Genomic DNA, 23,224 nt, shown 5'->3' with positions numbered 1-23,224 from the left:
CTTATAAATAATACTTTATTATTTAATCACCAAAAGTCAATTACATTTACTTTGTTACAAGTTTCAGAACAAAACTAATCTAACTACTAAAACTAATATCATCTTTCAGTCCTATGCTCCGAGCATGCTGAATATGCTTAGCCCTACTCAGACCCTTTGTGAGGGGATCTGCTGGGTTATCTTCAGATGATACCCTCTTCACTATAAGATGGCCTTCTTCTACTCTATGTCTGATAAAATGGTACTTTCTGTCGATATGTCTGGTTTTACCATGATCTCTCGGTTCCTTTGTCAAGGCAACCGCTCCTTCATTATCGCAGAACAGTTCCATAGGCTCCTGGATGGTTGGAACAACTCCGAGATCCCCGATGAAGTTCCTAAACCAAGCTGCTTCTTTCGACGCTTCACTTGCTGCTATGTACTCTGATTCACAAGTAGAATCAGCCACCGTATCTTGCTTGGAACTCTTCCAAGTAACTGCTCCTCCATTTAATAAGAATACCCAGCCTGACTGAGAACGGAAGTTATCTCTATCCGTCTGAAAGCTAGCATCACTGTAACCATCTACTCTCAAAGTATCATTGCCGCCAAGTACAAGGACCCAGTCCTTCGTTCTTCGCAAATACTTGAGTATATTCTTCACGGCTATCCAATGAGCTCTACCTGGGTTTCCCTGATAGCGACTGACCATGCTCAAAGCAAATGCCACATCAGGACGAGTACATGTCATAGCGTGCATGATCGATCCGACAGTGGAAGCATAAGGTACACGACTCATGTCATCTATTTCCTCATCTGTACTCGGGCATTGAGTCTTACTCAATTTGGTATTGCTCTGGATAGGTAGCTCTCCCTTCTTGGAATTTTCCATACTAAACCTCTTTAGTACCTTATCCAAGTATGTGCTCTGACTAAGTCCAATTAGTCTCTTCTTTCTATCTCTCAATATTCTAATCCCAAGAATATAGGCGGCTTCTCCTAGGTCTTTCATGGCAAAACACTTTCCAAGCGAAGACTTAACTTCATTCAAGGTTGGAACGTCGTTACCAATGAGTAATATGTCATCGACATATAACACCAGAAAAGTTACTATACTCCCACTAGCCTTGATATACACACAAAACTCATCTTCACTTCTAGAGAAACCAAACTCTTTGACTTTCTCATGGAAGCAAAGATTCCAGCTGCGAGATGCTTGTTTCAATCCATAAATGGATTTCTCAAGCTTGCATACCCTATTGGGAAACTTTGCATCAACAAAACCCTTTGGCTGACTCATGTAAACATCCTCAGCCAACTTCCCGTTAAGGAAGGCAGTCTTGACATCCATCTACCAGATTTCATAGTCATGAAAGGCAGCTATGGCGAGCAATATCCTAAAAGACTTAATCTTAGCCACCGGCGAAAAAGTCTCATCATAGTCAACCCCTGGGGTTTGAGTGAAACCTTTTGCAACCAGTCGAGCCTTGAACGTATGCACATTCCCATCCATGTCTGTCTTCTTCTTAAAGATCCATTTGCACCCAACTATCTTCCGACCTGGTGCACTATCAACCAAATTCCAAACTTGGTTGTCATACATGGACTTAATCTCGCTGTCCATTGCTTCTTTCCACTTGGAAGCCTCTGGGCCTGCCATTGCTTCCTTATAAGTGACTGGTTCATCTAAGTTTACCAGTGTTTTGTCACTTATGAATGTGTCACCATCTGAAGTAATATGAAAACCATACAACTCAGGTGGCACACTCACCCTAGTGGATCTTCAAAGCGGTAATGATTTATCAACTGGTTCAACAGGGACTGTTTCCTCTGGTTGAGTGCTAGTGTCATCTAAGGTTCCTTCATTGGCTGACTCTTGAATCTCTTCAAGGTCAATGGTACTCCCACTGTTCTCTTTGAATATGAGCTCTCTTTCCAGAAAGACTCCTCTTCGAGCTACAAACACCACATTTTCACTAGGTCTGTAGAACAAATATCCAAAAGACTGCTTTGGGTAACCAATGAAAACACATTTCTCACTTCTAGCTGCTAGCTTGTCGTGAGTCTCTCGTCTTACGAAAGCTTCACAACCCCAGACTTTAATATGTGCTAACGAGGGAACTTTCCCTGTCCACATTTCGTGAGGTGTTTTGGCAACCTTCTTTGTAGGGACAAGATTGAGGATGTGGGCAGTTGTCTCTAAGGCATACCCCCAGAAGTGAATAGGAAGCGAGGCACGACTCATCATAGAACGAACCATGTCTAACAAGGTTCGATTACGCCTCTCAGTTACACCATTTAACTATGGTGTCCTAGGAGGAGTCAATTGTGAGACTATCCCACATTCTTTCAGATAGTCGTTAAACTCGGTACTAAGATACTCCCCGCCTCTATCGGATCTAAGTATCTTGATCTTTCTGCCCAATTGATTTTCGACTTCATGCTTAAACTCTTTGAACTTTTCAAAGGTTTCTGACTTATGTTTGATCAAGTAGATGTAACCATATCTGCTATAATCGTCAGTGAAAGTCACATAGAATCGATTAGCATCCCTTGTGGTTGATCTGAAGGGCCCACACACATCTGTGTGTATGAGATCCAACAGACCTTCACCTATTTCACAAGACCCTGTGAATGGTGATTTTGTCATCTTTCCCAAAAGACAAGATTCACACATATCATCTAATTTTAGGTCAAATGATTCCAACACTCCATCCTTTTGGAGTTGGGCTATGCATTTCTTGTTAATGTGTCCAAGACGACAATGCCACAAGCATGCCTTGTCTACACTATTAGACAAGTCAATATTAAGTACACTATTTCCTAAGCTATCAACACAAGTCACTGTTTCATACACACCATCACAAGGTAAAGCTTCAAACACAAAAACACCATTCTTATAAACAGAAATTGAACCATTCAGATCATTAAAAGAATATTTAAAACCTTGTCTGAACAATGCATGGAATGAAATAATGTTTCTCGTCATCTCAGACGAATAACAACAATTTATTAAGTCTAATCTAACATCATTACTAAGCAATAATTGATAAACTCCGATCTTGGGCACTGCTGAAGACTTTCTGTTCCCCATGATCAAGTTTATCCTCCCGTGCTCTATCTCCTCACTTTCCTTTAGCCCCTGCAAATCAAAACAGATATGAAAACCAGATCCTGTATCAAGGACCCATGAACGAGAAGATAATGAGTTATTAGCAGAAATAGTGTAAATACCTGTCGAGGATGGCTTCACTTTGCCATCCTTGATATCTTGCAGATATTGTGGGCAAGATCTCTTCCAATGCCCCTTTTGATTGCAGTAAAAGCAAGTGGCCTCTTTTGGATCAGAAACATGGGGAGTGGAACCATTGGGCTTAGCCTTCGGGCCATTACTAGATGACACAGCTTGAGCCTTTCTCTTCCAGTTTTGCTTGGGAGGACCTTTCCTCTTCTTCCCCTTACCCTGTCCAATGGCCAAGATGGGGGCACTTGCAGGTGTGGAGGGTACACTTTTACCCTTCATCCCTGCCTCAGCTATCTACAACTAGTTGTGCAATTGGGCCAAAGTCTGCTCAGTGTTGTTCAAATGGTAAGTTAAGATAAACTGACCGTAACAATCAGGCAACGAGTTCAAGACCATGTCAATGGCCAATTCCTCATCGAAGTGAATGTTGAGCTTGACCAAACGCTCTATGTAGCGTTGCATTCTTTGCACATGAGATACAACCGATTCCCCCTCTTTCATCTTGCAAGCCATGAGTGACTTGACTACCTTAAACTTTTCTTGACGAGCTCGCTTATGGTACTTTTCCATAAGGTCCTTGTTCATCTCAAAGGGCCAGTAGTCCTCATAGTACCTCTGCAATTCTGAGGACATGGTTGCAACCATGATGCATGCCACTTTGGTAGCATCATCATAGTGTTTCTTGTAGGCAGCATACTCTTCGGGAGTGGCTTTTGACTCATCAAGTTCTTTGAGCTCCTTTTCAAGGACATACTCTTTGTCCTCAAATCTAAGCGCCATCTTGATGTTACGCATCCAATCGTTATAGTTGGAGCCATCCATAACGACTTTGGAGCAGATATTTAGTAGAGAGAAATTGTGGCTGGAGGATGATGAAGCAGAAGTGTTTCCAGGAGTAGACATCTGAAAAGAAAGATAGTTTTAGTTAGATTCCAAGACACCTCAATATAATAACCCAAAGATATCATATCAAGGTTAGGACCCAACTATGACGATTTACAACTTAGAAATGGGATGCCGAGATCCAAGTTCAAATCTCATAAAGGTATGTGAATGACGATTCACCAATTCCACCATTAGACAAAATAAACGAAGTGAAATTCCTAATTCTTTTGAGATACATTAAAACTATTTAATGGCATGTTTTAATCTCGGATTATGCTCTACTATTTGTGACTGGGATACCGAGGATCACAAACTAGATGTGAATAACCATGCAAATGTGCTTGGTAACCTTATTGTCTTTATCATTAACTATTGATGTGCTGGTAAACCACACACGCTCCATCAAAATGATAATTATAAGATACCCATTACTACTCTCTATTAGTTCCTTTTAGTGTGCCGGTTAACCACACACGCTCCACTAACGACCAATAAAGCATAATGTGCAATTTCATGGATTAGCATACTTTTCACATTTTTCCTAATGTAACTAGAGTTGGGATTTTGAAAAATAGTGTTCTAGTACTTTCTTTAATAGCATTATACTTTTAATGAGGAGTAGTTGTCCTATCAAATCCGTTCTGCTAACGACCCTCCACTAATCAAGGAAGCGGTGGGTGAGAGTGGACACCCATTCAACTACTATTTTATAGGCAGTTTCCTTATACCCCCCCTTATAGACTAGCTTCGTGAATGAGGCATACTAGCGATTTGACTGACCATATTCTTATACATATATAATATTTAACTTTTAATTATAATATATATAAGATGTGTTTTAAAACATTTTAAAACTCCAAGGGTTTATATAAATTTTTTCGAAATTTAAACTATTAAATTTTAAATTTAAATAAACCAATTAATTAGATTTAATATTTATCTATTAATTAACTTTTAATTAATTTATTAAATCTTGTAAGGATTATCTAATTAAATTAAACAATTAATTTAATCCTAATCCATATCCCTTCTAGATTTCGAAAATATGGGGATAGGATAATATCCTTATTTTTCTCAATTATCTAATAAGGCAACTATTATCCAAAACAAAGAAACCCTAATCTTTTATAGCATATTTCGAAATTTCCAAGGGAGGAGGCTAGGGTTTTCAAAACCCTAACCCTAATTTCGATCAGGGTTCTTTGGAGGCTAGGGTTTTCAAAAACCCTTTGATCCACAACCCTAAAATCGAAAAAATGGCCTTTAGGGTTTAATAGCTATAAACCCTAATTTGCAATTCCACAATTATAACAATTCAATTTAAAACAAAGAAAGGCTCTGATACCACTGATGTGTTTTAGGTAAAACAAATAAACTAGAAAAACAATTCCTAAGTTCACATGCAACCTACTTTGGATCTATGTTTTATCTATTGAACATACAACTTTGAATTGCAAAACAAGAACCCTAGAGGAGAGAGGCTATAATCGAAATCTACAAACTAGGATTTAGTAATTACATACCTTTCAATTGCTATAGTAAACAATTGATGATTCCCTTGATCTTGATCTTGATCTTCTTGGAAGCTTAGCACCACAAGTGTAATGCCTCTAATGGAATCACACCCAAACTAGCAAGAAGGAAATTAGAGGAGAGAGGGAAGAGGGAGTATGCAAAATTTCGGCCCTTAGGGTTTCTTCCAAAGAAAAGAGTGACCAAAACATGAACCAGGAGGCTCCTTATATAGCTGAGGGATCTAGGGTTTAGGAAAACCCTAGTTATCCTTTGCTTAGGGCCTAAGGAAACCCAAGGGCCTTATCCAAGCCCCTATGGACGAAATTATTAGGGTTTCCCCTAAAGATTTCGTCCACCCTTATCCAAGGGGGTTCTAGAGCCCTCCACTAAACTATTAGATAATTGCAAACTAGTCCCTGCACCTTATAATTAATTCTTTTAACCCCAAAATTAATTCTAATTAATTTCTGGCTAACAACTAATTAAACCAAATGATTTCTTATTAATATATTAATCTTTTAACATATTAATTCATTTATATTAATTTATTAATCATATAATAATTTAATATCTCTCCTTTCATAATTTCCTTGTCCGGTTGCTAGGTTTGAGGGCAACCCAAAAGGACTGTGCTGCTATCAATTCAAGTACATACCAATTATAGTTATGGGCTTAGACACCTAATCCAACAGTTATGACCCGTCGAAGTTTTGCGACGGAAACGACACGACACCGGGAAGTATAAAAAGTGAATTTACAATAGAAGACTTTTTAGCGTTACTAATCTAAACCAAATTCGTAGAGTATGTTAAACTGAGAAAATCCATAAAAATAACGTCCAAATCTGACTTCGTATGAGGAAGTTATGATTTTTCGAAGTTTCGGCTTAGCAATGTACAACCCGATGTTTGAATATTAGATCAAGTGGTTTTTATCTGACACAACCTAAACGAGAACCGAAAATCTCGTTAAGAGTAGTGTAACGATAAAAATATGGAAGAAAACGGACATCGGATGAAGAAGTTATGAATTTTTAACGGACCAATCCTGTCCCGGCCTGTTAATAATATAACTTTTAAAGTACGTTCTCGCCTTCGCGTGGATATAAAGAACGTCGAAAACGGAGCTCGTATGAGGAAGATATGAATTTTTGAAGTTAAGTGTGCAAATTGAGAGACCTGATGCGAGATAGGCGACGTGGTAGCATTTGGACCGTCCATCACTGATCAGTGCACGCTTTGGATTCGGACACGTAGCCCCTCGCATTACGCCCTGCATACGAAGTCTGGTACGGCTCGCGTACCTTCGGCCTTATCCGGGTCCTGTCCGAGTGCGAGCCAGCTGTGTACCGCTGGCAACCCTATCCGAGACTACACCCAGCGTAGCTGCTAGACGCGCAGCATAGTCCGAGGCTGCTGGAGGCTATAAATAGCATGCGAGCCTTTCCGAAAATTTCACACCTTTCTTTATTTCTTCTCTCACTACTTTCTCTCTCTAGGGTTTTGAACCCTCCCTAAAGTCTAAGTGAACCCCTAGCACCCGAAGGAAGCCTCGAGAATCCTAGAGTCCCGAGAAAAAGGGTCTTTCGGTTTTGAAACGCTGCTCCAAGCAAAACCCGGTTTTCTTTAAAACCCGTTGTAAGTGAGCTACGCCTACGTAACTTTTAATATAGATTTTAAATACTTATAGTAACGTTATTAGGAACTTATAATAAGTACTTGGGCTATTATTATGAGCTATATAGAGTGTTGTTTAATTCTTATATAATAATAATAATAATAATAATAATAATAATAATAATAATAATAATAATAGTTAGACTATTAATTAGTCACGGTTAAAGTTAGACTAAAACCTAGTGGTATTGATACTAGGTTTCGTCGAGGGAAAATTATTTTGAGAAAACGAAGCGTTGTTCAAGTGCAGAGTCACCACCTTTCAAGTGAGTGTATAGTTACTTTCATCTTACACATAGATATGAAGTATTTTATATAAATTACGTGTTATGTGTGCATATTATCTGTATACTTGCTATCTATGCTGGATGAATGATTTTATACAAGTTTTAATTGATTTAAACTGTATATGTATTTTATATCTACAAAAATGTTGGGGTAAAACATGGGTAGATGTAATAAGATGGTGTGTGATAAAATGATGAGACGCCTCGATGTTGTTGTTGGTGATCCAGTCATCTAGCGGAGTATAGATGACGACCATGGACTCTTCTAGACAGTCCAGTGGAACGCTAGCAGGCTCGCAACCTGTAGGTGTTTGTGAACAATGTGTTCACCGGTGTACTCCATCCCCCTCATGGTTGCCTTTAGGACATTTATTGTTGAGGAACCCCCTTAGCAGTAGTGTTCATCCTGATGATGATCTTTAGGCTAGGTCCCTTATGATAGGTGTTTAGGAACGTAAAGTGAGGATAACAGGAACGGGTAATCAGGTTATTGTTGTTTGATGAAATTAATAAAACTTATTTATTGTGGGTTGAAAACCCTATGTGCTCACCAGGCTCCCAAGCTTGACCCACTCAGTTTCTTGTATTATAGGTAGTGGCGCATGAGCATAGATGTTTGGATGAGAGATAAGGGATTATAGGCCTGTAAATACGAAATAATGTAGTAAGGCTTATGTTGTACTGTTTATGCTTTTGATCTGTATCGAACATGACATCCCGAGTCTTTTAAAGAAATACATTTCTTTGGAAATGCTTTTGATAAATCTTTATCATATTTTTCTTTGGGACAAATTCTGCAACACTTTTATTTAAAATGTTACTCTGATTTTCAAACAAAGCATAAACAAAAATCAGTCTTTTCTGGCCGTGAAAATGGGGATGTTACAATATGTACCACGAAAAAGCAACCAACATGTTACCAACCGCATCAAGGATGTCAGTAACCAATATGGTACAACGTATTCAATACCATGATAATACCATACCAATCAGTTTAATATATATATATATATATATATATATATATATATATATATATATATATATATATATTGTATATTTTAAATTTTAGTGTGTTTGAAACATATCATTTTCAAGATTTGATATTAGCATTTACCAAATTAAAAAAGTTTAAAGTATTAAAGTAATATTGACGTGTCTAATTTTCCTTCACCATTTTCACTTATAAACTGATGATAAAAATTAATAAAATCATTTTGGTTTGAATTTTCAATCTCAACCATTAGATAACTCTTATTCACAAAACCTCCCATTGAAGTTTTACAATGCTCAACAACACGAAAATCATCATTCACAAAAGCCCACATAAATGTTGGTATATACCATTACCAACATGTACCTATCAAAATTATTGGTAGTCAAACAAGTTGGTACCAAGTATACTTTATACGGTAATGGTAACAAATTTTGTGTACCAACTATAATTGATACGGTACACGGTTTACTAGAAAAACAAATTTTACCTACCAATTCCACCCCAAATACCTAGTCGGAATCAGATAGACATTCGAATAGATAATCCACCCAAAAGCAATAAATCAAATAAGAACCATGTAGTCGAGCAATATACCAAGAGTTCTCAGGCCATCCAACTTGTCTTCATACAATCCCTTAGGGTAAACATTCAACAACTAGTCAATACTATCATTACCCTAACCAATCATGACACCTAGTAGTATCATATAATCAACAGACAAAACCCTACCGATCTAGCATACCAAGACACTAAGTGTTCTATATTGCACAAGCACAACAAGGAGTCCTCCTACTTAACTAGCATACTCGTATCCTAACAGTACCATTATCATATAATGCAAAGGGTATACAATGGGATAGGTGGCATAGTGAGAAACTCACATGAACTAAAGAATCGGAGATACACATCAATACTCTTACACCTTGTACAACTTAATCCCACAAACCGACTAACACCAAAAGAGATAAATCATTTATCGACAATCTAAATCCTCCAAGTTTGACCCCAAGCCAAACTGGTCAAAAGTCAATGGTCAATGGTCAACAAAATTTAACGCCCACGATTGTGTGGATACCTATTGACCATGCCTTGGGCATGCTAAGACAAATCAGTCGTGAAGCTAGACACCGCTACGCTGTGGCAAGTCCTTGGCCACACCGTGGTCGGTGACAGATTCCTTAATTATTCATTAAGAGCTTAATCCTTACAAATCAAATCTTAAAACTTCAAATCTAATCCTTCTCCATGACTTAATGGTCAAGGTTTCCAACTTTATCCATTGGGACTTCATCCTAAGTCAAAATCTCCAAACCTAAATCCATTTAGTCCTTAATGAGACCAAAACTCACCCATGGACGTAAGATAGCTCCAAATATAACTCTTTTCTTATTCTCATAAACCTAATGACAATTTGAGAGCCACTACAAGCTTAGGAGTTCCTCAAACTCCAAGATCATTCAAGGAGGAAACCGAAATCATCCAAAATGGGCTCCAACTTGAAACATAAAAAACAAAAGTCAAGGTATGAACTTTATACCTTCAATAACTCATAAATCAGAAGAGGGTGATGGATCCAAGCTAGCTCCTTGCTTCATTGCACCAATATGAATTTCCTCCTTCCTTAAGTTTCACCAAAAATCCAAGAACAAGCTCTTCAATAAAGAAAACAAGCCCTGAATCATTCATGGAGCCTAGGGTTTCGAAATGGAGATGTGGAGGCTGAAAGAGATGCCCTAAAGTAAGAGTTAGACCCTTTAAATATGGGAGAACCCCTAAAAATCATGGGCTTGAGCTACAACAGTGCCACGTTGTGGCCATCACCTTGCCATGCCATGGAAAACGAGCCATGCGCATTTCATTAACTTGTCATGCCACACCGTGATCATCAACCCACCATGTCGTGGCATGTGGTTTTTGCCAAAAACCATTACTATGACACAGTTAAGTCTTTAGCCGATCCGTTCTAGAAAACGGGTGTTACACCTAACTTATGTTTCAGTTGCAACATGTATATTGATAAAATCTGGACTATTATTGAAAACTGTAAATCTACCATGTTTCAACAAGGACTCAAACTCAATTGATTTTCTTTGTGAAATACATAATGTTTTAGTTCATGAGATTGCTTTACAAACTCAACTTCTAACCTCCTCCGATGGTGATTCGAGATCGATTAATTGGACATGCATATTTGAGAAGTTGTTAGGTAATCGGAGAGGACATGTGAGAGCATCATGCCTAAACCTCCTTCCAAAGCGGGTACTAGTGCTCTCTCTCAGTAGCAGTCACAGTCACAAGCACCGCAACCAACTCAGGTACTTATTAAACTGTTAAGAATATTGGTGGACTTTCATAATTTGGTACGTTGCAACCTAGCCATATTATTAAGGGATTAATGCATTTATTATGACATAGGTACTTTGGAACTTTTTTATATTGTTAAGGATTTGATGTATTTTATAGTGAATTTTTGTATTTTGGTACTTTGCTTATTTGTTAAGTGCTTAATGCATTTGTTATGAATGTGGTAGGTTGGTAGTTTGTTAATTTGTTAATGGCTTAAATTGTTAAGGACTTAATTGATTTGGTATTTTGATAGTTTGTTAAATTGTTAATGACTTAATTGGTTTGGTAGTTTGATAGTTTGTTAAATTGTTAAGGACTTAATTGATTTGGTAGTTTGATAGTTTGTTAATTTGTTAAAGACTTAATGTGTTTCTCACATAATTGTTATGTAATAATTTTTGTATATTATAATTTCTGTATTTTTATAATATAAATTATATAAAATATAAACTTTATATTAAAAAAAAAAAAAAAAAAAAAAAAAAAAAAAAAAACATTAGCGTCCACACTCATTTACAACGACAAGCCACATTTGCAACCACTAATGACTCCGACCACCTTGGCCGTAAATTTTTTGGCACATCTACCTGAAAGGTAATAGCGACCTACCTTTTTGCGACGACAGCACCCTCTAGCGACGGAGCCTATTAGTGGCATTTTTTAGTGTTGCGACGACTTGTCGTCGCTAACGGCCATCAATTGCGACACTTTTTGTCATCGCTAAAAGTGAGTTTTTTGTTGTGAGTGTTGTTTGCATTAAGAACTTCCTCAAGTACCATAATCCGTAACTACTTTTTGTTTGCTCTTTGTTTATACGTTGAAACATGGAATCAGTTATTTTTTATGAGTCAGATAAGTAATGAGGGTAAATTTGTTGCTGTTCAAAAAATGTTCAAATTTATTGATATCTATTTGTTTAAGGGGTTGTCATGACATATATCGAAACTAGTGGGACACCATATTAATTACTCAACACTTCAGGGATCACACTTTGAATTTTTTTCATCGCTAGTTCCCAATAAATACTTCAACAAATCACATTCCAATGACTCGTCCCCTGGTTTTTCTCAGACATTCGACAACGTTGCTGAGCATCCATTTCACTTTACACACACATATATATTTTATATATATTACACATACTCCCACCGGCCCCAATCATCCTAAGTTCAAATCTTTCTGGGTATTTGTTACCAAATAAGGAAAGAATGGATAGAGTAAGAACACCAAAGTTGCGTACATACATAGCAATACTGTGTGTCATTCTGTTTCTAAATATAGAATGTTCAGAGGAGGTAGACATAACCATCATTGAAAGTGCCGTGTCTAAAGGAGCTGGTATGTAGTATGTAATAGTTGATTCATTAGATTAAACCTACGTTTCATATCAGTATTTCTAATAATAGAAAGTCATAAATTTAGAAAGATTTGACGAGTCTAATTGCTTGAGGTGCAGTTTGTTTAGATGGAAGCCCACCTGCTTACCAGCTTGATAGAGGGTTTGGAGATGGTGTCAATAATTGGTTGGTTCATATACAGGTCTGTCTTCCTTAATTTGTTTGAAGTACTCACGACTTTCTATTTTTAATAATAAAACTTTCTTAACTTAGAAAGAACCTATACGTATTGCTTTTCATGAAGCCCAAATACTCGGTGGTCAATCCAGTCTCAATTTGCGCATTCACTATGTGATAAAAGAAACGTATTTTTATTTGCGTAAAGCATACACGTGTTACGTCTATATACAGTGTAGTCATATATACAATCCAGCAATGGATTTACATCATGCTATGTACCAGAGCATACATGTGTTTAGGCCATAATATGTTTCATCTTATGGTTGTTCTAAAAGTGTCGTTCCTGTGCAGCTTCCACTATATATATATATATATATATATATATATATATATATATATATATATATATATATATATATATATATATATATATATATATATATATATATATATATTCTCACTATACACCACTAATTGTGAAAAACTAGATTGCATTCCACATCATATATATATATATATATATATATATATATATATATATATATATATATATATATATATATATATATATATAATCTAAAACTAACAAAAAGAAAGTGGAAAAAGATAGAGATAAAGAGAAGAAGAGTATTTTGATATGCTTCTTATTGTGTCTCTATTCGATCAAGAGTGTTTGATATCATACTTATAAATCATAACCAAAGAAAGAAAAAAAAAAAAAAAAAAAAAAAAGTGGAAGACTTGATTCTAGAAGCTTTTATTTTATCTTATATGACTTTTACTCGGTCATTGCTTATGACTTCTCTGATATGCCTCTTATTCAGAGAGATTCTGGATTGTGTAGGTTGTGTCTAACTTAGTCAAATATTGATGCAATTAACAACTATCAAATAACCCCACACAGTCCACACGGACAAATACTCCCACTTGAAAATTGTGTTCACACGTGGAAGATATGAAAAATTACTCTTACGGGTCGAAGGTCCCTAAGGACCACCGCAAAGCTTTATTGAATTCCTTTTCGGTCGGATTCTCTTGTTAAACTCAAACAAATTATTGCAATTTTGCAAGCTCCCTATCTAGATCTTTTTCATAATTCACATAGTATTTTATTCATTTACATAGTGTTTTTCATTTTCGTAGGACTTGCAAATAAACATATTGTGAAAATGGTTTAAAATAGTTAGACATCTTGAGGTTTTAGTTTTTTGAATTGGCGCGCATCCAAAAAAAATGATTAGCGAAAAAAGTTTTCTTATCATGGATGCTATAGCGATGCCACTTTTTGCAACATATAAAACCAAAGCCCAAATAGCAACACATTTGCAACGAATATTTCAATTTCTAATGCTAATTTTCTAGTAGTTCCATAGTGAAACCTTATATGGGATCTTTTTTCAGGGAGGAGGATGGTGCCATACGGTAGACGATTGTGCTTACCGAAAAACTATGGACAACGGGTTGGGATCATCCAAGTTGATGCAAGTGATGGACTTCTATGGGATTTTGAGCAATAAACAAGATCAGAATCCACGTACGAATTTTAATATTTAGTTAACTAAATTAATGTTTCAATTTTTTTTTTTTTGTTTTAACATGAAAATGGTTTTGCTTTTAGACTTCTATAATTGGAATAGGGTATATATGCGATACTGTGACGGGTCATCGTTCACCGGAGATGTCGAAGAAGTCGATCCCGTAAGTCGATTAATTCTATTTAATTAATTAATATAACAATAATTATATGAAAGTATAAGATTTGATTTATGACCCTTTGTATATAGGGTACTAATCTTCACTTTAGAGGTGCAAGGATCTTCAATGCCATAGTTGAAGAGCTCATGAGGGTTGGAATGTATGATGCACAAAATGTAAACCTTTATACTCCTCAACTTCTATTCACCAAAAAACCATTATTTTTTCGAATAACTAATTAAATCTTGTATATATGATTGTATATTGTCAATAGGCGATTTTATCAGGGTGTTCGGCTGGAGGGTTAGCGTCAATATTGAACTGTGACAAGTTTCACGGATTCTTTAAATCGGGTACTAGAGTAAAATGCGTTCCTGATGCGGGTTATTTTGCTCATGTGTAAGCTAATTTATTTATTTTCAAAATATTCTATCACGTTGCTTAATTTGTTGATGTGAATATAATTGTATATATGTTTTATTTTTACAGGAAAGATTACTCTGGAGGGTATCATTTTGAGCAATACTACGATAAAGTCGTTACATTGCATGTACTCCATCTCTCTCTTTTTCTCAAATTACCAAAAGTTCACTTATTGCTTTTGTTAAACAAGATGACACTGAATCAGACAAACTTTTAGTGTTATTTTTTATCACAAGGATTAGGACATTTATGTCTTTTACATAGTTAAATATTGAAAACGAGTCCCTGTTGGCTTTTTGGGTGTGAAATGCTATGTTGTTTTTGTCTCGTTGATATCATTTTCAGTATTTGAATTATGCATGTTAAACATATTATAACATGTTCCTATTAAACATATTAAACATATTATAATATATTAAACATATTATAACATGTTCTTATTCTAAGTAACAATTTGACACTCTACATATCAAATGAATAAATAATTGATTTCCTATGTTGTATAGGGATCAGCAAAAAATCTGCCTTCTGGTTGTACATCTAGTATGAACCCTGGTTTAGTAAGCACTCACCTCCCTCTAATTTCATAATTTTTGTCACTTTGTTGCACAACAATACTGATTTTTCGAAATTTGATTGGCCTTATTACAGTGTTTCTACCCTCAATATTCTGTGCCTTATATCCAAACGCCTATCTTCATATTAAACTCGGCTTATGACACTTGGCAGGTTAGTAGTACACGTCTATTACATCACATTAAATCGTTATAGTGTTTCTCATCACTTTGAAATTATGTAAATTTTATCAAGATATACAACATTTTGGCATCATATGAAGCCGATCCTAGTGGCAGTTTCACCAAGTGTAAGACAGCATTGAATGAATGCTCCACAAGTGAACTTCAACGATTTAAAGGTGACCAATGTCATTACATTTCTATATAGCGACAGTTTCAACCGTTGTAAAGTTTGAATCTCAATCTGAAAAATGTTTTGTGCTACAGATTTTCGTTCAGAGTTTTTAGGAGCCGTTTCAGCCATTGGTAATAGTTCTTCCAAAGGAATGTTTATCAACACTTGTTACACTCACTGTCAATCTGAAGACCAATCAACATGGTTCGGAAAACCTACTTCAAAATTGTATGATAAGGTAAAATGTTCTTTCACTTGTTACATTCTTGTTATATGTCTTAAAAAAATTAATAACTTTTTTTTCCTTAGAAAGTATTAATATATATTTAATCTTTTTTGTCACAGACAATGGCAGAGGCTGTTGGTGATTGGTTTTATGAGAAATACGACTGGCGAATGATTGATAACGAGAATGTGTTGCCACACTATTGTTAAAAATCACTCGATCATTGCAACAAGCATATAAAGACAGTGTAACATTCTCAAATAGGGTTGTGTGTATTTTCTTTGTTTAAAGATAGTTCTCTTGTACTCATGGAATAAAGATAAGTCGGCAAATAATAAGCATAAATTATAAATAGTATATAACAATTATATGTACTTTATATATGTGCATGTTGTAATAAAATATATGATACCCTCCATTGTTCTTTGCATACATTTTCTTTAATTTTCTTTAATTCTCGTGATACTTAGGTTGTCGGCTGTGGAATTGTTGTTAGCCCACGGACCATGTGGTTGTGGTGCCAAACTCACATGGAGATCACAAGTTATTAATAATTATAGTTTATATAAATTTGGAAATTAGACATGGTTACAAAATGTAATACTCCAAAACATGGGTCAAGGAATAATGGTTATTTGTTGTTTTCTGATTTGAATAAATGATTACATTGTCGACAATTTTTCTTTCAATGTCGTATATGGACCATATTTTTGTATTACTTTTTATAGACGAGATATAATTTGAGTTAGTTGTAAATCCATCGTTAATTTACCACGTCAATGTTAGTTTTGGTTTATAATTGTTTCATTTTATCATGCTAATAAAGTTATAAAGAATTTGGCGTATGTTCTTTTGTGGGTTTGTTGTTTGCTACAAGCCTTTGGCACTTTTATATAGTGGTTAATTATAAATCACGTGACCACATTTTCCAAGCCAACTGCCACACCGCATCCGTAAATATTTTTCAATGTTTTTCTAAAAGATTATTTTAATAAATAATTATGATTTTTAAGAAATACGCAAACAAAAAAATATATACTGAAAAGTCCACCAAGTTGCAATTAACTCGAAAAGATTTGACTCTATTCGAATTTTGTCGATTTTGACGTGTTATCTTGATCGCTCTGGTCATACATTTTGCATCTTTATTTTTTGTAAGAATTATATAAGTAAATTACTTTTTCACGTCTCTAACATTTTAATAAAAATTAGAACTTATTTGTAGAAAAGAACCCTTGTCCTTTTCCAAACTAAGATTCTAATTTCAATTTTGTTTGATTTATTGTTGTTCATGACGTGGACTTTGATAGACAGCTTTTTTTAAATCTTGTTTTATTAAACTATATGTACAATTTCAAACGGACACTTAACAAAAAATTTAAAATTATTTTCATATATGCTCCAGTTTTGAGTGAATCGATACTTTCACAAAGTTTTATTGATTGATCAAACATTAAAACTTAAACTTTTAAAAGGAAAGCATTACAAGACAGAAGTGTACACATTTGAATTATTATATTTATTATATACCGGTCATGCATCCATGTTAATCTATGTATTTGTTTTATTTGTGTACTTATATAGGGTCCTTTGTGTAAATACTATATATTGATTGTACTCTAATAGTTATTTTAATAAATCAACATTGTATCAAGCCCTCATCAGTCATGTATGCTCTCTCTGGCAGCCTAGATCACCGTCATCATCTTCTGTAGTGGTGCTTTTCTCCTTTGCCGACTCTGCTGCATTCGTCTACCTTCCGTTTTTGTCTTTTTCTTTTTTTCTTTTTTTTTTCTTTTTTTTTTTGTTATCCGGGTCCCTTTGTGTCCACTTTCAATTCCGCAACACATATCAAACAGTTTCAAGGATTAGTACATTATCTTCCAAGGTCATCAGTTATATCACAACTAGCAAGTCCCAACCCTAAGGTGGTGATGATGAGAATTAGGAATCAATAGACTCTCTGTGTCACATTGTGGTTCTACTCTATGTGCTATCCAAATTTACTACAAATAATCTCAAACTACAACTACAGGACTAAAGGCTTATAGGATAAGCTTGATGAGTTCTTTTTGAATAATAAGATATCAAGAATGCTTCTATTCGAAAACCAATTCCTAATATAAAAAAAGGTGCATCATCGTTTATAGAATATTTTCATGCTCTCAAAAACCTTGTCGATGCACTATATGATGTGGATTCCGCCATCAACGAAGTGGAACTTTTGAAGCAAATTCGATGACAAATTCCACCCTCGTACCATAGCTTCGTGGATGTAATCACTATCACGAAGCCTTTCCCTTACTTCTTGGAGGCTAATAACATGCTACTCATTCATGAATCTTGCAAAGAGAATATTGATTCCATGCACAATTCTTCAAATTCAAACCTTTTTGGCTCTTATTCAGTATCCACACAACCTGAAAAACCGAAAAAAAAAAAAAGGAATAAAAATAATAATTGTAACATCCCAAAAATGGTAAAGTCAAAATTTCATTTTTAATTCAACCATAAACACCATTTTGCATTTCCAATCATTCTAACGCATATCAAGGTAAAAACACTTATTAGAGTACAATCCATAAATAATAAAGTTGCGGAGACATTGGTGGATGCAGTGCAGTCACACTGGGTCCTTCCCTTTTATACCGGAAGTGCCTAAAACCATAAAAAATATGTCGTAACCACAAAGCTTAGTGAGTTTTCCAATAAATCATATATCATACATACAATAGAGACTACTATTTGCCAATCATAGACTTGTCATTATGTCACAAACCATATCATGGTCTTTCCTTGTTAGGTCGGGGGCCAAAACCCTGGGTCTTACAGACAATTGCTAGAAGCCACATCCTGGTCTTCCATGTTAGTATCATAAAGACAACTAGCATACTATATCAATATATATATATATATATATATATATATATATATATATATATATATATATATATATATATATATATATATATAACTGCCAGGGTCCGATCCCTAATCTTGCATACAATTTGTCGGGAGCCACCTATGGGTCTTTCATACAAATGCCAAGGGTCACCCATTGGTCTTCCTATATAACATAAGTCAATGATCCGGAATTGGTGCCTTCAATTCATAGTATAGTAACGTAACTCACCTAAGTTACAAATATGAACTCAGCTAATTGCTCTCCTGCCAAACAACTGGTGCTCCACAACTCCTATCAATCCACATATGGTAAACCCTAAGTCTACCTTCTAAAATAAAATCTTGACCCAAAAGTCAACCAAGACAAAATTCAACGCTCAAAGTCAAAGTCAACGGACCATATTGTCAATTCTCCACCCTCACATCGTCACCAGCCGTGGTCATGCTGTGAGATCTTACTCGGTCCGATTCCAACTCATCCTAACTAACCTTGGCCAACTCAATCAAGAAAAGTTAACGGAGCTGACCTCAAGTCGTGAGCTACCTCCTCTCACGTCGTGAGCTCCAAGATGATAACTAGAAATGGGGTCACTCATTCCTCATGTTGTGAGACCCCATGTCTCACATCATGAGAACAGTCTGAAGCAAAAAGTCCAAATTTTAACTCTTTAATCCATTAAGCCTTGAACTCAAACTTTCCATAGGATCTTATAACTTCTCAATACACCAGAAAGTCGATGCTTTAAGACATATATGTCAAATACATGTCTACATCTCATTTTGGGTCAAAAGTTGAAGAAAAAGACATCCGAATTTCATTAAAGGTTGCAAAACTCAACCATTCACTAAACCTGAACTCTGTAACACTCTTAAGGCCCTTATAGCACATAAAATTGCAAACTTTACGGTTTCCATTAATCAACTTGTACAATTATGAGGGAAAATGGGACAAAATTTAGATCTAGCCTCATATAACAATATAGGAGGAAGTTTTGATACTCACAAAGATCCAGCAATAATGTGAGGTGATAATGATGATGATTCCTTGCAAGCCTTAACACAATACCACCTTATTCTTCTTCTCTTCTTCTTCCACACCAAGAAAGGCTCTCAATTCACCAAAGATCAAGAAAGGATGGAGACTAGGGTTTTCTGAGGTGAAAGAAGGTTTAGGGCTCATAAGAAACCCTAAAATTAGGTTAGAGATGCTTAAATACGAAGTAAACCCTAAAAGATCATGGGCTTGGGCTGCAACATCTGTCATGTCGTGAGCACTCTATGACTCTGACGAGAGTTGTGTAGTAGGGGTAAATCAATTACTCGAAGATTATTTAACCCATGAAGAAAGAGACTTAACATATTCACTTAATAACAAGTCGACTCCTAACACGAGTCCCAATCACTAGTACCACCTCAAGCTTATCTTGTTGCCTTATAATTGTTGGAATAGTGTCTAAGGCTGCAACTATATTAGGCAAGTATTTGATCCGGTTGTGCATGGTCCTTTTGGGTTGTCTTCACCATAGCAACTTGATGGATGATTTGTTAAGAGAGAGTAAACATTATAAGGAATAATATATGGTTATTTGATTAATATAAGTCATAGATTAATTGGAATTAATTTGGTGACTTAAAGAGATTAATTAAATAAGAGGGTATTAACTGTCAATTGTTTGATAGTTACACTTTAGACTATAAATCCTTATCCATGATAGGATGGACGATTTCTAGGGCTTGGATAAGCCAAAATCGTCCATAGGGTTATCAAGGAAAGGATATGGATCAACTTAAAGTCTAAGTTATCCAGTTTGGGTTAAAGTTGTAATCCTTAAGGAGTCTACAAGTATAAATAGACTCTAGGGGTGAGGGAATTCGACACACCATCAAAAGTAGAGATACTCTGGCCGAATTCCTCCCCTCTCCTCTTTCCTAAATCATCTTACTTGCTATTGGTGTTTGTAAGCCATTAGAGGAGTGACATTTGTGACTCTAGAAGCTCCAAGACAACAAGATCAACAAGGAATCCAAAGGTATGATTCTAGATCTAATTTCAATGTTGTTATTTAACCTAATTAGCCATTAGAAGTCTTGGATTCAAAGCATGTTTAATTAGAAAGCCTAGATCCGAGCATTAGGGTTTTGCATGTGCACATAGGAAAGTTCTTATGGCTAAAAACCATCAGTGGTATCAGAGTCTAGCTTGGTTTTCTTTAAATTGTTGCTTGATTAACTGAAACAAACCTGCAAAATTCGTTTTTTGGGTTTCTGAGTCATGGACTCGGCGAGTTCCAAAGTGGACTCAACGAGTAGGCCTGACTCGGCGAGTCCCTTTGTGTACTCGGCGAGTCCGGGCGTCAGGATTAGGCAAAACCGGGATTTTTTCATGTTTATCTTATGGAAACTTACCTTAATCATATTAGATCAACCCTAATCCGATTTTTTGATATATATGACTATAATCTTGATCTAATTAAAGATATTTATCATCTAATAAAATATTTAATTTACTTATATGATAATTGATTAATTATTTTGATAATTATCTTAAAAGAAATCTTGGATAAATCAAATAAAGATAATTAGGATATTAATTGTTAATTGGAATTATTTGTTATTTGATCCTCCATGTTTTAAATGTTTAAAACTTGCCCTCAAGTTTTGAAATTTATATTTGTGATTAAAAGGTTTTAATTTAGACAACTTAGATTTCAAACCCTACGTTTTAAAAGGTTTAAAACACAACCTTATACTAATATCATATTACTAGAATAATATATATGTATAACTAAATGCTAGTCTTACCGTTAGTAGGCCTCATTCACGAAGCCGATCTATAAGGTGGGTATAAGGTTGCGGCCTATAAAATGGCGCTTAATGGGTGTACACTCACACCCACCGCTTGCTTGATTGGTGGAGGGTCGTTAGCCGAACGGGTAGGATAGGGCAACCTCATCCTCTCATTAAAAGTATAATAAGAAATACAAAGTAACTACACGTTTTAAAAAATTTCCCAATCTTAGTTACTTTAGGAAAAGTGAATTGATGCAATCCCATGAAATTACACTTTGCACCCTTGCTAAGAAGTTAGTGGAGCGTGTGTGGTTTACCGACACACTAATTGGTTCAAAGCAAAGGTGGCAAAGAGTGATTCATTGTTTATCATAGTTCGATGGAGCGTGTGTGGTTTACCGGCACATCGAATAGGTGATCGTTACAATGAAGGCACCATGTGAATTTGCATGGTAATTCACACCCGCTTTGTGATCCTCGGCATCCCAGTCACAAACAAGAGGGGCATATCGAGATTTAAACATGTCATTGAATAGTTCAATGAATCTTATCCGAACCTAGGAATTCTCAATACACTTAGGACTAATAGTCTAGGTTTTGTAATGGAGAATTATTGAATCGTCATTCACTTACCTTTAATTTATTTTCATGTTAGATTACGGCATCCCTTTTCTAATATGTAAATGTTATTGTTGGATCCTAACCCTAATTTTTCTTATTGGGTGATAATTAGGGATTCTTATTCTAATCTATCTTTGTCCTTTCTATAGATGTCGAACACAAACAACGTTGCTGCGAGTTCTTTCACGTTGATGAGCCTTTGCAAAAAGGTCACCTTCGATGGAACGAACTTTAGCGAATGGATAAGATACATTCGCACCATTGCTCGCTATGAGGATAAGGAGTATGTCCTCGATGAAAAGCTTGAGAAAATCAACCCGAAATTGCTACTCCGGCTGAAATCACCGCTTTTAAGACTCATGAGCGAGATGCAACGAAGGTACATTGCATCATGATTGCCACCATGAACTCTGAATTCCAAAAGTCCTACGAGGACATGTATCCATACGAGATGCATCAAGACTTGTTGGAGAGATACCACCAAAACGCGAGACACGAGCGTTATGAGATTTTCACTAACATGATCTCCGCTAAGATGGGTCATGGAGAATCTCTTACCGTGCACCTGCAAAAGATGCAAAGGTATGTCGATCGCCTTCGCAAGTTAAATGTTGACTTTGAGGAAGACTTGGCGATCGACATGGTGCTTTACTTTTTGCCTCCGATGTACAACCAATTTAGGATGACCTACCACATGAACAAAGAGGAGGTCACCCTAAGCAAACTCCAAGGTCTTTTGAGAGTCGCTGAGAGAAACTTCAAAGACAAGTCTGTTGCACCTACTCCCAATCCGTCTGCTGCTCCTGTCTTGGCAATTGGTCAAGGAAAGGGAAAGAAGAGGAAGGCTTCATCAAAGAACTATCGCAAGGTTAAAGCCCGAGATGGTGCCTCTTCTAATGGGACCAAAGTTGATCCCTCTAAGCCCTATCCTAACCCGAAGGAGGCAGAGTGCCACCACTGCCACAAGATAGGACATTGGAAGAGAAGCTGCCCAGAATACCTGCAAGCAATCAAAGAAGGAAAGATCAAGCCATCTTTCGCAGGTATATACACAATTAAATCTAACGATTCTAATCATGCTATTTCTTGGGTTCTTAACACCGGTTGTGGTTATCACATTTGTTCAAATGTGCAGGGACTAAGAAGAAGTAGGGATGTGGAGCAAGGAATGATCAATCTAATCATGGGGAACAGAAGATCGTCGCCT

General features: G+C 35.9%; 1 protein-coding gene across 1 annotated transcript; it reads left to right on the top strand.

The window, feature by feature from the left end:
• Positions 1 to 11,988: 11,988 nt before the first annotated feature.
• On the top strand, positions 11,989 to 16,120 carry LOC144998609 (pectin acetylesterase 8-like). The gene is made up of 12 exons (XM_078958349.1): positions 11,989 to 12,267; positions 12,386 to 12,468; positions 13,848 to 13,980; positions 14,065 to 14,144; positions 14,231 to 14,317; positions 14,416 to 14,540; positions 14,631 to 14,691; positions 15,071 to 15,124; positions 15,216 to 15,293; positions 15,375 to 15,480; positions 15,569 to 15,714; positions 15,822 to 16,120. Exons 1-12 carry the CDS (start codon positions 12,138 to 12,140, stop codon positions 15,909 to 15,911), a joined length of 1,173 nt encoding a protein of 390 aa, XP_078814475.1. The 5' UTR covers positions 11,989 to 12,137; the 3' UTR covers positions 15,912 to 16,120.
• Positions 16,121 to 23,224: the final 7,104 nt, after the last annotated feature.

This window comes from Lactuca saligna, chromosome 5 (genome assembly GCF_052625555.1).
Source record: "Lactuca saligna cultivar CGN05327 chromosome 5, ASM5262555v1, whole genome shotgun sequence".
In the NCBI taxonomy this organism is placed as follows: Eukaryota; Viridiplantae; Streptophyta; class Magnoliopsida; order Asterales; family Asteraceae; genus Lactuca; species Lactuca saligna.
Note: the sequence above shows the minus strand (reverse complement) of the source record. Positions and strands in the feature narration are given on the sequence as shown.

Bases quoted from the DNA above. Each gene is read 5' to 3' on its own strand.
- LOC144998609 (XM_078958349.1), top strand. From the start codon at position 12,138: ATGGATAGAGTAAGAACACCAAAGTTGCGTACATACATAGCAATACTG. The intron at 14,145-14,230 runs GTAAGTCGATTA...CTTTGTATATAG, and splicing joins ATGTCGAAGAAGTCGATCCC to GGTACTAATCTTCACTTTAG. The intron at 15,481-15,568 runs GTGACCAATGTC...TTTGTGCTACAG, and splicing joins TGAACTTCAACGATTTAAAG to ATTTTCGTTCAGAGTTTTTA.